Source organism: Abramis brama (genome assembly GCF_963993115.1).
Source record: "Abramis brama genome assembly, chromosome: 10".
In the NCBI taxonomy this organism is placed as follows: Eukaryota; Metazoa; Chordata; class Actinopteri; order Cypriniformes; family Leuciscidae; genus Abramis; species Abramis brama.
The window spans coordinates 31515052-31530051 of record NC_139972.1 but is presented as its reverse complement, the minus strand read 5'-3'; the positions used below and the strand labels follow the sequence as shown (position 1 = coordinate 31530051).

General features: G+C 39.5%; 1 protein-coding gene across 1 annotated transcript in view; it reads right to left on the bottom strand.

Moving 5' to 3' along the window:
• Positions 1-15000, bottom strand: part of fat3a (FAT atypical cadherin 3a) — a 162668-nt gene that overhangs the window by 14008 nt on the left and 133660 nt on the right. The window contains exons 18-26 of the mRNA XM_084127010.1: positions 13257-13400; positions 12976-13173; positions 12162-12386; positions 10274-10850; positions 6931-7062; positions 6679-6836; positions 5010-5478; positions 3242-3395; positions 587-1260 (exon numbers count right to left, since the gene is read on the bottom strand). Coding sequence (XP_083983136.1) covers positions 587-1260; positions 3242-3395; positions 5010-5478; positions 6679-6836; positions 6931-7062; positions 10274-10850; positions 12162-12386; positions 12976-13173; positions 13257-13400 — 2731 coding nt within the window. The remainder of the gene's footprint in view (positions 1-586; positions 1261-3241; positions 3396-5009; positions 5479-6678; positions 6837-6930; positions 7063-10273; positions 10851-12161; positions 12387-12975; positions 13174-13256; positions 13401-15000) is intronic.

Below are 15000 nucleotides of genomic sequence, written 5' to 3'. Positions count from 1 at the left end.
GAACATAAATAATAAAAGAATGAGTTATTTAAAATGACAACAATAATAATAAAGTCTTTGAATTTTCTTAATTTTTTAAAAATGTATATATGCATTTTAATGTATTTAAAAAAAAGAGCACCTTTATACATGCACAATTACTATCCTTCTTCAGCTATTCATTTTACAATTATATATATTATATTAATATGATGTTGAAATATATATTTCATTTAATAAAAGAAAGGTAGAATTTGGGAAATATTACTGGAAAGAAAAAAATTAAATACATAAAAAGTTTTGTGAAAATGAATGATAATTAATGATGAATTAATGACAAATGACCGATTTAAAATGACATGCTACAAATAAATAAATAAATGAATAAATAAATAAAAGTCTTTGAATTTTCTTCATTTGGGGTTATATTTGGTATATGATTTTTTTTTCTTAATTTAGTTTGAATATAAATGCATATAATTCTGCTGCTATTAATATTCCAATCATATATTACATTAAAATTATATCTACGAATATATTTTCCACTCAAATACTCTGATACGCACACAAATACAGCACATATATACGACCGATATCTCTCTCTCACCCTCGTCTTCCCAGGGGCTCTTCCGCAGCGAGTCGCAGTCAGACCGGCACGGGGAGACGGGGGGCAGATTGGGGGCGACGCTGCACACGACCACGCCCCTCCGGTTGGTCCCGCCCAGGATCCGCGGCGACTCCGACGGATGGAAAGTGCTCATTTCCGTCAGCTCCGGGCCTCGGCAGTCCCCGTGCCTCTTCTCCAGGGTCCCCCGAGGGTCTCCGGGGAAACACGGCGTGTACGCCATGGGCCTGACGGGCACCTGAGGCGGGCCGCTCAGGCTTCCCTCGGTGTACAGGCTGATGGGCTCTCCGATGGCACAGCGCAGGGGCGGGTAGTGCCCACCGTTGGCTTTGTGCAGGAGGGCGGCTGTAGCCGGATCCTGAACCATGGAGAGGTTGTTCCGGGAATAGCTCTTCTGGAACACCTTCTTCCGGAAGGCGATGAAGAGGAGGATGAGGGTGAGGATGAGGAAGAGAACGACGGCGATGCCGATGAGCTCCTCCTTCCCGACGTACGCGTGTCCGGCCTGCATGTCCGGAACCAGCACCGGGCGAACAGAACAAGCGCTGCCCACGAAACCAGGAGTGCAGTTGCAGTAGAAGGAGCCGAACGTGTTGACACACACGCCGCCGTTCTCGCACAGCTCGCGTTCACACTCGTTCACGTCTTCTTCACACCTGCAGAGGGGAAATAAACACTCAGTGGTTCACTGGGTTTCACTGCATCAGTTTAGTGCCCTTGGCCTGCTTTCAAATTTATTGTGACTCGGCAGAAATGCATCAGTCTATAAAAAAAACTGACAGTGTATCCGAAAAGCTGGCATGATGGGATTAGTTCACAGCCTAAAGTAATCCGACTGTCTACACCGAAAGTGAAAATGCTGCGCGACACCACACGATAACAGCCAATCGGGACTTATTGTTGTTACACGTTTGGAGCTGGATTTTTGGACCGGTGAGATTTCATTGTGGGCGGTTAGAAACTAAGCAAACTGTCACTGCTGGTTAGGACAAAACAAGAAGGTTTTGGAGTTGTCCATTTTGGGGCGATAATCACCACGTTTCAAAGACTCATTAAAGACAATGTGAAATCAAATGTGACCTTCTATAATAAATATGGCTGGTCTTTTCATCAAAATGTCATCACAATGCAAGTTTTTCTGCATTATAAACAAGATGATGCAATCAAGGCCACTCAGATGAGAAGACATGGCTACTATCTACTATACTATACATTTTATTAACAATATTACTATATATACTTAGCACTTGACTCGACTAAAGACACACTGCAGGTGCACGAAAGGCTGTGTTTAAAGTTCTCTTTGTATTGGCTGTTTGTATTGGCATGAATTGTGCTAAACGAGCGAATAAAAGAGCCCGTGGTCTGTAATGAACTACATTAGCATAAACCAAGAGAGACTGCAGCTGTATAATCTCCTCTGTGCAGAGAGAGGCATGAAATTATCTTTTAAAAAAGACTAACGCTACTCAAACACAGATAGATTGATGCCACCATCTTGTGGCCACAGATTGCACAACAGCACAACCTCGGTGAACAATTCAGAAACGGTGCTGAGCCTGTGCCAGATTTTCACGGTGTGGTGCCAACAGAAACAGGCTTGTGAACATGTTTTAGTAAGGAACAGATGCCGCTTATTAAATTCTGTTGGCAGCTTTTGACTTTGGGAAGTTTAAGTTCATCAATCTAAATCACTACGTTCATCAGACGCAGCGTCATCGTTTACGAATCACACACAATATTTGGACAATACTTTTCTGAAATATATAAAACATTACACTAATACAATAATAAAATAATAATATTGATAAGTTTAAATGTAAAAAGAATATTTTAAAAGTTACATATTCTAAAGTGATGAACATTATAAATTTGTTTATATATATATATATATTCAAATGTATAATGTTACAATTTTTGAATATGTAATGTAACTTAAATTATTCTATTATATAATATATATTCAAACTTATGTTAATAAATTTAGAATATGTAACTTAAATAATTATTCTATTTACATTTATCAATATTATATATTATATATTATATATATATATATAGAGAGAGAGAGAGAGAAACTATCCTTATTCTGCTAACAATTTAAAAACTCTATAATATTATTTATATTTAAAAATATTAAATCTAATTATATATATTAAGCATATTCATACATTTATAAATAAACATACAAATATTTTATGTATATAAGTGTGTGAAAACAAATACAATGTGTGTAAATGATGAATAGAATAATTAGAATAGATTATTATATTAGAATATTATATATTCTAAAATTCTGAACTTATATATATATATATATATATATATATATATATACTACAGACAGTATTAAAATACTACAATATATTTATATAATATATATATATATATATATATATATATATATATATGTATGTGTGTGTGTGTAACTATCATTATTTTGCAAACAATGTTAAAATACTAAAATATATTATTTATATTTAAAAATATTAAAAGATGCATTATATATAAATAAATATATATAAAACAAATTATAAGAAAAGTGTTTTTTACTTTGGAATTCAATACATTCTTTCAAACATCATATGAATAACTGAATAACTGAAAGGACATAGTTGAATATGTTGGTAAACTGACGTTACGCCGGTGTATCCTCTCTTGCAGCTGCAGATGAAGGCGTTTCCGATGGGTTTACACACACCTCCGTTCTGACATGGGTTTGGCATACACACGCTGATCTCTGTCTCACAGCGCCCTCCAGTGAACAGAGCACTGCAACTGCAGGAGTAACCTGAGAGAGGCACACAAGACAGACTGTTTGTTCAGGAATTGCAAAACAATCGCACAGACACACGCACAGGGAAATCGTGTGGAAAATGTCAGTTAGTAAACAGTGCGCTGGTTTTATCAGGTCTACCCACAAAAACAAACAGACACACACGCACACGCGTCTGGCAGACACTCCTGCACAAACGACCTTTTCAGAGAGGATGTGTATGGCACAACACTGCAACTCCCACAACGCACTGCTCCATTCATCAGAGCCAGTGAACGAGTGAAAGAGAGAGAGATGACTACAGTCAGGAGGAAGAGATGAGAAGGGAAACAAGATGAGACAAGTTGAGAGAAGAAAAGAGAAAAGGGATGAAAGGAGATGAGAAGAGACGAACATAGAAGAGATGAGACGTAAGAGAAAATAATAGATGAGAAGTGGAGAAAAGTATTAGATAAGATGAAAAGAAGAGATGAGATAAGAAGAGATGAACAGAAACTAAATGAGAAGAGATGAGAAGATGATAGAAAAGGTGAGAAGAAGAAAACATGAGATGTGAGACATGAAGACGTTAAGATAGAGAAGTGAAGAGATGAGAAGAGGAAAAATAGGAGATTGACAATATAAGTAAAAATGTGAGAAGAGAAGAAAACAGAAGAGAAGAGATGACAAAATAAGGAAAGAGAAGGGAAGAGAAGAGACTAGATAGGACATGAAATAAGAAAAATGAGACTCGAGTACAATAAATTGATGAGAAGAGAAAGAGAGAAGAGAGAAATGAGAGGAGACAAAGAGAGAAATATGAGATGAGAAGAGAAGAGACTAGACAAAAACAGGTGGGATGAGAAGAGACAGGACTATGTGAAAATAGAAGAGACAAGAAAAGAGGAGAGAGACGAGATGAGAGGAGAGGAGAAGAGATGAGAGGAGATGAGAAGACAGGAGACAAGCCGAGACAAGAAGAGAGGAGAAGAGAAGAGACGAGAGGAGACAAGAGGAAAGGAGATGAAACGAGACGAGAGGAGTAAAGAGGAGACGGGTTGAGAGGAGAAGACAGGAGACGAGATGAGACGAGAAGAGATGAGAGGAGATGAGAAGACAGAAGACGAGCCGGGACAAGAAGAGAGGAGAAGAGAAGAGACGAGACGAGACAAGAGGAAAGGAGATGAAACGAGACAAGAGGAGTAAAGAGGAAAAGAGTTGAGAGGAGAAGACAGGAGACGAGATGAGACGAGAAGAGAGGAGAAGAGAAGAGACGAGACAAGAGGAAAGGAGATGAAACGAGACAAGAGGAGTAAAGAGGAGATGAGTTTAGAGGAGAAGACACGAGAAGACAGGAGATGAGAAGAGAGGAGAAGTGAGGAGACGAGACGAAAGGAGACAAGATTATAAGGGGAAAGACGAAAGGGAATAAAACAAGACTAGAAGAAATGCAAAGAGAAAAGACAAGGAGAGAACAGAATATGAGAAGAGATGAGATTCACTAGAGAGCATGTGGAAAGCAGGAGCTGATTTAATCATCATAATTGGTCATTTGGTCTCCATCAGACTCAGTAGACAGAGGATAAGCTGATTTGACTGGAGCCAAAACTGAACGAACACACACACACACACACACACACACACACACACCTCCAGACGGCAGGCTGATGCAGGTGCCACCGTTGAGGCAGGGCTGGGCGGCGCACGCGTCCGGATAGAGAACGCATCCCAACTTGAGATCCGTCAGTCCCACCACCTCCGCGTACGGGCTGCGTTTGTTCTGCAGCGGGAGTTCGTTATCGTTCAGAACCACGGAGTCTAGACAGCCCTGAAAGCCATTGGTGACCCGCGGTCCTTTCCTTTCCGTCAAGCTGCGGGAGTCCGGAGGCGACACCTGCGCTCCGAAATAAATGGACAAATCTGCTCCTAAAGGACGGTATTTGGCTGTGGCCAGCCGCCGCTCCACGTACATGTCGTCTAGCGAGAGGCTGCTGTAGTTTCCACGCAACTCCAGGACCACGTGATGCCAGTTCCCGTCGTTAACCGGTCGGCCGGAGATCCCGATGCTCCTGGGACTGTTGCTGCAATCCAACTGGAACCACAACTTTCCCTCTTCGATCTGTCAATCAAATGCAGATACAGTCAGTCGACTGTATGTTAAATGTGACGCAGTAAAATTTCATGTAAAAACAAACATGGTCTAAAAGGGTTGTCCTTATTCTCTTAATGAGTAATGGGTGTGTTTTGGGCGTAACGTGCAATAAACCAGTCAGAGTCTCATCTCCCATTCCCATTGAAAGCCAGTTGCGCTCGCGCCATGGCGGATTCACTATTTACATGACGGAACTTGCAAGCGGAAAAACTGAATGCTTCTCTAACGAGGAAACGGATCTGATCGCACGCAAGGTTAAAGTGCGCGAGTAGACCATCTACAGGACAAAGTGTACGTGCGTTGTGGACCCGCCTATAGGCGCATATTACTAACACTCTTTAAATAACAAAAAAAATACTGTGCCATTGACTTTAGACCAGGTTTCAGTTGGTCAGTGGCACAGTCTATTTCAGTTGCCTCAAAATGCGCCTGAACACACCTCGTTTTCAGACCAGCACACACATGGGCGCACAGATGGGAGCAAATGCATTTGCTATTTAAACAACGTGGCACAGGACGTGAAAATGATAACTGCGTCGGGCTGAAACTAGCAAAACACACTTGCGTCGAGCCTGTCGCCGCTTCGCGCCAGGTGTATGATAGGCCCTTTAAGTTAATAATTCAATAATTTAACACATTAGCATGTTCAAAGTTAATGATACTGATGTTTGTAAATGGTCACATGACATGTAGATAAACAAATAAATTGTCATCTTTTTAGTAAGCGTTTTATTTTGATTTTAAAATTACTGTAATTTTTCATTTTTACGATTCAATGAATTAATGTTATAATTGTTTCAATGCAGCTTTACAGTGATAAACAGGAAAATAACGATTCAACTATGCAAACAGAATTTAATTCTGCTGTAAAGCAGCTTTAAAAAGACAATAGTAATTGTTCAGTCATTGTTCAGTTGAAATCAGTTGTTCATTCAGTTTACATAACTGTAAAGTTAATCAGTTATGGACTGAGTTCAATTTAGCTATAAAAGCACCCTCAAACATCTGAACAGTAGTGTACATGCCTGTTAACCACTCTAAATGGTCTATTAGGGTTTCATATTTAACGTTAACCTGATTTCCCTGTTAAACAGTAATTTGAACAAAGTAAATGAATGATATGGGCATGCAAGTGTGTTTTATTGAGTGTTAATGTGAGCGCGGTACCTTCAGCACGCTGCACGGATCTGCACGCGTGTACATGATGATTCCCTTGCTCTGCAGCGTTCTGATCCGGAGGGCTAACTTCATCTCTCCGCTTCTCTCGCCATCCGTCACTCTGTACTTGATATAACTGTTCCCAGAGAAGCTCAGAGAGGTGTGTCCTGAAGAACACACAGAGAGAAAAAGAAATATTTCCACAAGGTGTCACATTATATATGACATCTAAAGAGGCTTCACACAGGGGTCAAAGGTTACCCGCACACTCTCCCAGTTTCCCCGGCGGACACTGGCACGCGTACGGCCCCCTGCTGTCCGTTCCCACGCACTGCATGTCACCAGGACATCTCATATCCACACACACCTGCGACGCGGCAGAACAACTCCCGTCTGAGAGAAACAGAAGAAGAAATTACCATTGCAAAACAAGTAGTGGTGTACTACTTTTTTTTTTGTTGAAGAACAAGCTTAATTTAAATGGCCACAACTCTAAAAACGTGTTTCTGTTCCTGCTGTTTTTGAGTGCAAGGACACTGTGGTCAAGAGTGTGTAAGTGCATGTGTAATAGCTGAGCTTATCTACGGATTTTTCACACTGCGCTTCACCCTGGATTAATATCTTTTAAACAAGGGTTAAGAGCACTTTTAACCTTGTGTCAAAAGCAGGGTAGGTGATTTGGTCCAGAAATGTTTTTTTTTTGTTATGCTGGTTGAAACTTTCTTCACATCCTGATATCAATCACTAAGTTAAATGTATTTATGTATGTATGTATATATATATATATATATTCAATTCATGTTTATTTGTATAGCGCTTTTTACAATACACATCATTTCAAAGCAGCTTTACAGAAAGTGCATGAGTCCACATTACAATTTAGTGTTGTTATCAGAGGTAACTAAGCTAAGTGTTTCAGAAATGTACAAATACAAATTCACAGTTAGCTGTATTAATTTAAATAATGCAATAATTATATATATATATTTAATTATCTATTATTATTATATATACATATATATATATAGGACCATAAAATGTTCTGTGAATCATTGCATTCAGTTGATAGGATGTCCTATCTGCCTGTCAACATATGTATTTCCATATCTCCATGCACCTGTTCGCACAGACATCACACCTCAGTGCATTTCATGCTATGAGTTAGACAGACGTCAGTCACTGAGCACCACATAGGAAACAGCTGCCACCTTTTACAGTTCCTCCTGAACCAAAACAATGAGTTAATAATGCGTTCACCCCATAACTACTGTAATTTGGAAGAGATGGAAACCCGTGACATTATACTCTGAGCGGTTCGTGACTCGAATTTTGGAGTTTCAATGGCAACACTATCAACTCCGAAGTTAACCTGCAGCAGTCAGGTGGTACAAGTAAGAGCTCTTTAAGTTGTTTATGTTCATTATTATTGTAATGGTATGTGCTTTGAGACATGAGGTAGTTTAACCGTCATCTCTCATGACGCTTTGCAGAATCTGCTGTGTGCGTTCATGTGTTTTGTAGGAGGTGTGGCTTAGGAGACCCTCTGAAGGAAGGGTGGGATCTTATGCTTTCAAAGCTAGCTCGCTATTGCTAGCCGCTCGAAAATTGCCTAACCTACCTTTAAGGAAAGTTTTACATGTGTATTATCGACATAGGTTAGCTGGCTCTGTTTTTAAATAGAGTGTGAGGGTATGTTTACACAACAACGATGTACTAAAAACTTCTTTTTTTTTTTTTGTTGTTGCATTTTTCGTGTACAGGCAACAACGTTGCAACGTCACACGGATTGGCATAAATGATTAAAAACACTATATTATTGATGCCAGGCCAGTAGTTGGCGATGTCACCTTATAAAGAAACACTTTAGACTGAAGTAATACGGATATATATAACATTACTGTTTTCACAAATTTGCATTTTTGTATTTTACACAGAGACAATGATGGTATTGTTTTAAAAAATTTCAGAAACTTATTTTTTTTTTATTTGCATTTGCAGCGTCCTCCAAACAATGTTGTTGAGTAAATGAAACGCATAAAAAGTTTTTGTTTTTACTTGTGTAGAGTAAACTGCCCCTGAATCAATAAGGTGCTAGAATGTTATGGCGAGTTGCTTAGCAACAGACGATCAATTAGAAACTGCCTCACAATTGACCCTTCGCTAAGCCCCGCCCTCCTTAGTTACTGTTGCTACGCCTGTCAAGCTTTTGCGCCTGGCACGTCTATTACAGTATGTATGCACTGGTTTCAGACATTCCTATGGAGATAATTAGTCATTTTTGGCAAACAGGTGAAAATATGAGAGTGCAATACTGCAGTATGCATTCGAGGGCTATATCCACGACATAATATGCAAACGATTAGAGAATAATTTCATCAAAATTGAAGTTAAAGCATAACGTTAGGTAGGTCCCAGCGCAAGCAGCAACCGCCTCATATGCTGACCATTTAAATGGGAAACACAAATTTGAGGAACAGCTTTGTGCATGCCCAGCAGGATAAGTGAAATTTGAAAATATTCTAATATTTATAAAACAAACAGCTTATCCATATGTATTGTGGAATAAACACAAGACATTAGCCTGACCACTTTGCAATGATAACATTCTCCCGCTTATATTTTTAGCGCGCCAGGCTAACGTTACTGCTCACACGTCGGACTAACTTACTGTTATGAACTGATTAAGTTTGCATACCAACCTTTTCCTTGGAGATCTCCGGCAAGCCCCGTGATGTTCCCTCCTTTTACTAACTACCTTTTACTTTTACTAGAACTAACGGGAGAGTCGCGATCGGATTGGGGTAACGGTTTGGCCGTCGATTAACAAAATGTTGAAATATATTTTTAAGTAACGTTAAGTTATGTCAGTGAGCCTCCGTCTTGCCTTTAATCACACTGCTTGATCCTCGAGCTGGACAATAACTTTATTCTAGAGCTGCTATAAAGCTAAAAAAACACTTTACTTTTAATTTCCTATTATCAAAGCTGCTTTGGAACAATCTACATTGTTAAAAGCGCTATATAAATGAAGATGACGCCCGGCATTTCTCCCCTTGGGTTTTAGGTTTCGGGAAGGGAACAAAATCCACCACCCCGTCCAAACTTTTAGGATACCGGGTATCAGATTTGCACAATCATTACGCACAACGCGGCATGTTTCCCTCTCGCTCGAAAGCTTGCCAGACCTCCCGCGCCTAGTTACGGTTGCTAAGCCACGATTGGCCTGTGGCGGTTTCCGGGCGTGGCTTAGCGAAGGGTCAATTCCCTCGTTAAATATTCAATTTGACACAGTTTTCTAATATTCTCTGATGGAAATGGTTCAAAATGTCAAACAACAATGGTAAACGTGTGATTGATGAAGAGACGCTTTTTTGTAGTGTATCAGGGTGTAGTGTATACATGAATGTTTCGTTGCAGTATTTGTCCAACCGACAGGCATCAGACAATATTGTGTATATATTTACATGCAGATTCATCAAGTTTGTACTTAAAATTATACTGATGTGTGAATAGTATCTAACTGGTAAATAGACGGTATGCCGTTGCTTGTGTAATTTTACGGTAATTTAACCAGATTTCAGCGTGAAAGGGGCTGAACACTCACCGCTGCACACGCATCGTGTGTTCCTGTGAAACTTGGGTGACACAAAGCTGGTTTTGGTGGAGCTGTACGTGAGCAGACTGTGTGAGTCCAGCGTGATGGTTTGTTCACACTGGGCCTCCCTGCAGTCCAGACCCGAGCAGTTCTTATCCAGAACCGCAGACACCCTCAGGACCTGGTCCAGCTGGCGTCGGGCCGAGCTCAGCTTCTGCGTCACGAACGCCGCCTTGTAGAACCCGCCACCATCCGCCGTCTCCACCGCCACCAGCAGGTCCAGCTGCCCCGTGGACTCCACGGGCTGCACACTGAGCACGTGCAGAGCGTCGGCGCGGGGCGTTGCCATGACACCGGACAGGACGCGTTTGACCGAAGGGAGGTGACGGGACACGAAGTCGTGAGGGGAGACGCGGTCGAAACGGACTGTCACAGCGTCGTGGAGCATCTCGACCGAGGCCTGCTCCACGTGCACACTCACGGGCACGCTCACAGTGAAGCGGCCGTCGGTTACAGTAGCGTTGAGGGTGTAGCGGCCCGCGTCCAACCCGCTCAGAGCGATGATTCGACCATCTCGAGGGCTGACCTGGGACAGAAAAACACAGATGCGTCAAAAAACACACAAGGTCACACTTTATTTTACAGTGTCCTTGTTACACGTTACAAGTGTACATGCAACTAACCCCAAAAAATATTAATCCTATAGTAAGTACATGTAGTTAATTATTATTACTCAGATGTATAATTACACTTTTACACGGACGCCTTAAAATAAAGTGTAACCACACATAATTATACAAGATATTGATTCACAAATTACACATTCAAATCAAAATTAGAGTTATGTTGTTTTTCACCATGTCTGACAGAATAAAATAAATGAAGTACAATGAGTAAAATTACATTTTAGTATTCTTTTTCTTATGGGAAAATGGACCAAAAATATTGACAACTCAACTCAACTTAACTAAAAAAAAAAAAAAAAAAAAACATAAAAATAAATAAACTAAAAATATAAATATATATATATATAAAATATAAAAATGAAATGAAAATAAAATATAAAAATAAAAATACAAATAAAACGACCAAGTCAAAAGTTTGTATGAATTAATGATTCTCATAATTATGAAAACATTTAATATACAAGTTTATACTTAAATGCTTGAAATGAGAAATTATAAATATTTTACGAATACACATTTCTTTACAAAACTAAAATAAAAAACAGTTTAAGCATGAACCTTGAAAAAGCGAAGATAGTTTAAGATAATTTTAATTTGAAAACATGATGACTTTATTATCGTTCTAAAAAGTAAAAAAATAAACTATAAAAATGGTTTCGCTTTATTTAGATGGTCCCTTTAACACATTCTGTTGGCTAGAAGTAACGTTGCATCTACATGTCAACAAACTCTCATTAGAGTGTTAGTAGAGTATTAGTAGACTGGTAGGGTTGGGGTTACAAGTGCATAAGTTTACATGTAGTTGCAAAGTTACTTATAGACAGTAGAATGTCTGTTGGTGGACCATCACAATACAGAGTTAGTAGATATTAAGCAGACACTCTACTAATACTCTAATGACAGTTAGTTGACATCTACTTGCAAAGTTACTCATAGTGAACAGAATGTTCAAAAGGGACCATCAAAATAAAGTGTTACCGTAAAAATGACTACTTTTGATTGGTACAGATAAACAATTATATAACAAAATGTTTTATTAATTACATTTATTTGAATCTCAGTGTCTCAATGCAAACAATTTGAGTTGTAGGGGTTTAACAGACTAAAAAGCTTGGGAACTCCTGCTCTAAAAGATGATAAACTGTCAAAATACAAATACGACATGGTGTGTGTAAAGAAAAGGCAAACCAATGGAACACACACTCAAATACCTTGAAAAGGCTGCTCTGCTGGTGTGTGTGTCCGTAAGTCAGTATATCAAATGCATCTTGGTCTGTCGCGTGTATCTGACCGATTACACCTCCTGGAAACTCGTCCTCCATGGTGACGATGTGCACGTGTAAAGGTGACGCCACTGGCTTGTGAACGCTCTCCTCTATCACACGCACCAACACGCTCGCCATCGACGACAGGGGCGGCCGACCCGAATCACTGGCCTAGAGTGTGAAACCGCAGACAGTGATTGGCTGAATCAAGTGTCAATCAAACCACAGAAGGATTATTTGAATTGAAATGTGTGTGTGATTTGATTAAAATGCAGCTTGTTTTAAAATATAATAACTGTGTCATTTGCATAAATCATATAAGGATAAAAAGCAGTGACAGTAAAACATTTATAATGTGTATGTTACAAATGCTGTTCATTTGAACTTGATAATAATAAGAAATTATTCTAGATCATCATATTAGACTGATTTCTGAAGGATCATGTGACGCTGAAGACTGGAGTAATGATGCTGAAAATTCAGCTTTGATCACAGGAATAAATTAGATCTTAAAATATATTTAAATAGCAAATAGTTACCTTAAATTGTAATAATATTTCACAATATTACAGTTTTTACTGTATTTTTTATCAAATGAACACAAGAGACTTCCTTATAGGAATTCCTTAAGGAATAATATATATGTATATATATATATATATATATATATATATATATAATCTTACCAACCATAAATGTTTGAACGGTAGTGTATATTCAAGGTTTGCATAATTACATTATTTCCAGCATTTCTCATTACCTGCACGTGAATGATGTATTCTGTGCCCTCTGACCTACGAAACACCCGATTGGACGTCAACAGCCCCTCTCTATCCAGTTTAAACCACGCCCCCTCATTTCCTGCCAGGATATGGAAATGGAAAGGGGGGCCGTTGTGGCTGGCGTCCTTATCGACGACGGACAGCTGCAGGACACTCGTTCCCAAAGGCTTGTTCTCCTGTTGTTGAGTAAAAGCTCATGTTAAACTGATGAAATTACTCGGACGTGATTGGCTGATTTACCCGTCGCTCATTATCGTACCTGTATAACCGCGGTGTGATTGGCTGGGGTGAAGGTGGGCGGGTTGTCGTTGACGTCAGAGATGTCGATGTTGACCTGAACTGTTGAGGACATGGCCGGCGTCCCACTGTCAAGAGCTCTGATGGACAACGAGTAACCAGCCATCTACAGATACAGAGAGAGAGACAGAGAGAGAGAGAGAGAGAGAGAGAGAGAGAGAGAGAGTTAATAACATACAGAATAAGAGATGAAAAGAGAGTACAAAGTAAAGAGAGATGAGCACACATCCATATATTCTCTTTCACTTTCACTCTGACACTGCCTGTGTCATAAATAGTCCATGAGAAGCTGACAGATCATCTGAAGCTCTATACATACAGACGCACAAACGTCCAAGACCTTAGAATTGCTCTCTTTATTGTTCTTCTTCTCCAAAATGAGGGCCTCCCATTTTTAAGGTCCTAAACATGCTTGAAAACTGTCGAAACTTTGCACGTGTCAGAACTGGGGATAATTTACGTCTGATGTGAGTTTCAGAGTTAGGTGTGGCAAAATGGCTCAACAGCGCCACCTACAAAATTTCAACGAAGCTCTCCTCCAGCTCCGTTTCTTATACGAATACAAAAAACGGCATATAAATGTAATGTCCCAATACCTACGAAAAAGATTCTTGGAGCGAAGCCCTAAACGCAACAGGAAGTCAGCCATTTTGAATTTTCTTTTCCTAAAATGTTTTCCTCATTTGCTTTTCCTCTCTGTTCATTAAAGGGACTATGTGTAGCTTTTTAGGTATTTTATTATCTAAAATCAATATTTTTATTCATAAATATGCCCTCAATGGTGTACAAATACCTATGCCAATGATCAGACTAATCCTCGTAAATGAAGAATTTATTATCTTTATATACATGGGACGGGTAGGTCCACGGAGGCTTCCATGTAGTTCCGCCATCTTGAAAAACTATAATAGCAGAGAGGGACAAAAAGTACTAGACCAACGTGTTTCCACAACGCGTTTTCGTTCAGAGCCAGCGTCACGTGACTGAAGCCAGCAGAAGCGGAGGAGCAGAGCAGAGAGAGGCGCTTGTCACTGCCGCGGCAAGTTTAAAAGGCTGCACTGCACGGTTATTTATACACCGTTCATTCATACATATGCTGAGTCACAGGATGAGTCCTCGTCGTCAAAAAAGTCCAAAATAGACCGTAAAAGGAAACGTGACCGGAGATTACAAAAACAAGGGTTAATGTCGGGATAGCTTTTTCCAGGTGGAAAGGGCTAATGCAGGATGCTAATGCAGCTTTCAAAAGAGACCCTGAAGTTTCCTGCTTTCTTCTCGACAGGTAAGTCAATGTTACGGTCTTAATTACAAGCTTTTTTTTCATTGCTTGGTTGTGTACTTTTATTATATAGACAGAAGAACATTTATAGTTAAAAGTTAAACAGGCTCTTTGATGAATAGCAGCTATTGAGTAAAGTAACGTTAGAGAAGGCTCTGATGATGATGATATCTAACAATGCACGTACTTCAAAAAATATAACGAGTAAAGAAGGCATTACTACTAATTACCATAGTTAATGTTTTTCACAGTCAGTAATTCATACAGTAGCATTCTTTTTTTCGTTGTTTCAAGTTTCAGTTTGTTTTAAATAACAAACCTGTTCACCCGAAGAAAAACTCGAAGTGCTATTATAAGACATCCTGTCATAGCTTTTTGGTACATAACGGCTACCGTAGATGCAACGCGCATTTTAAAAAGTGAGGAG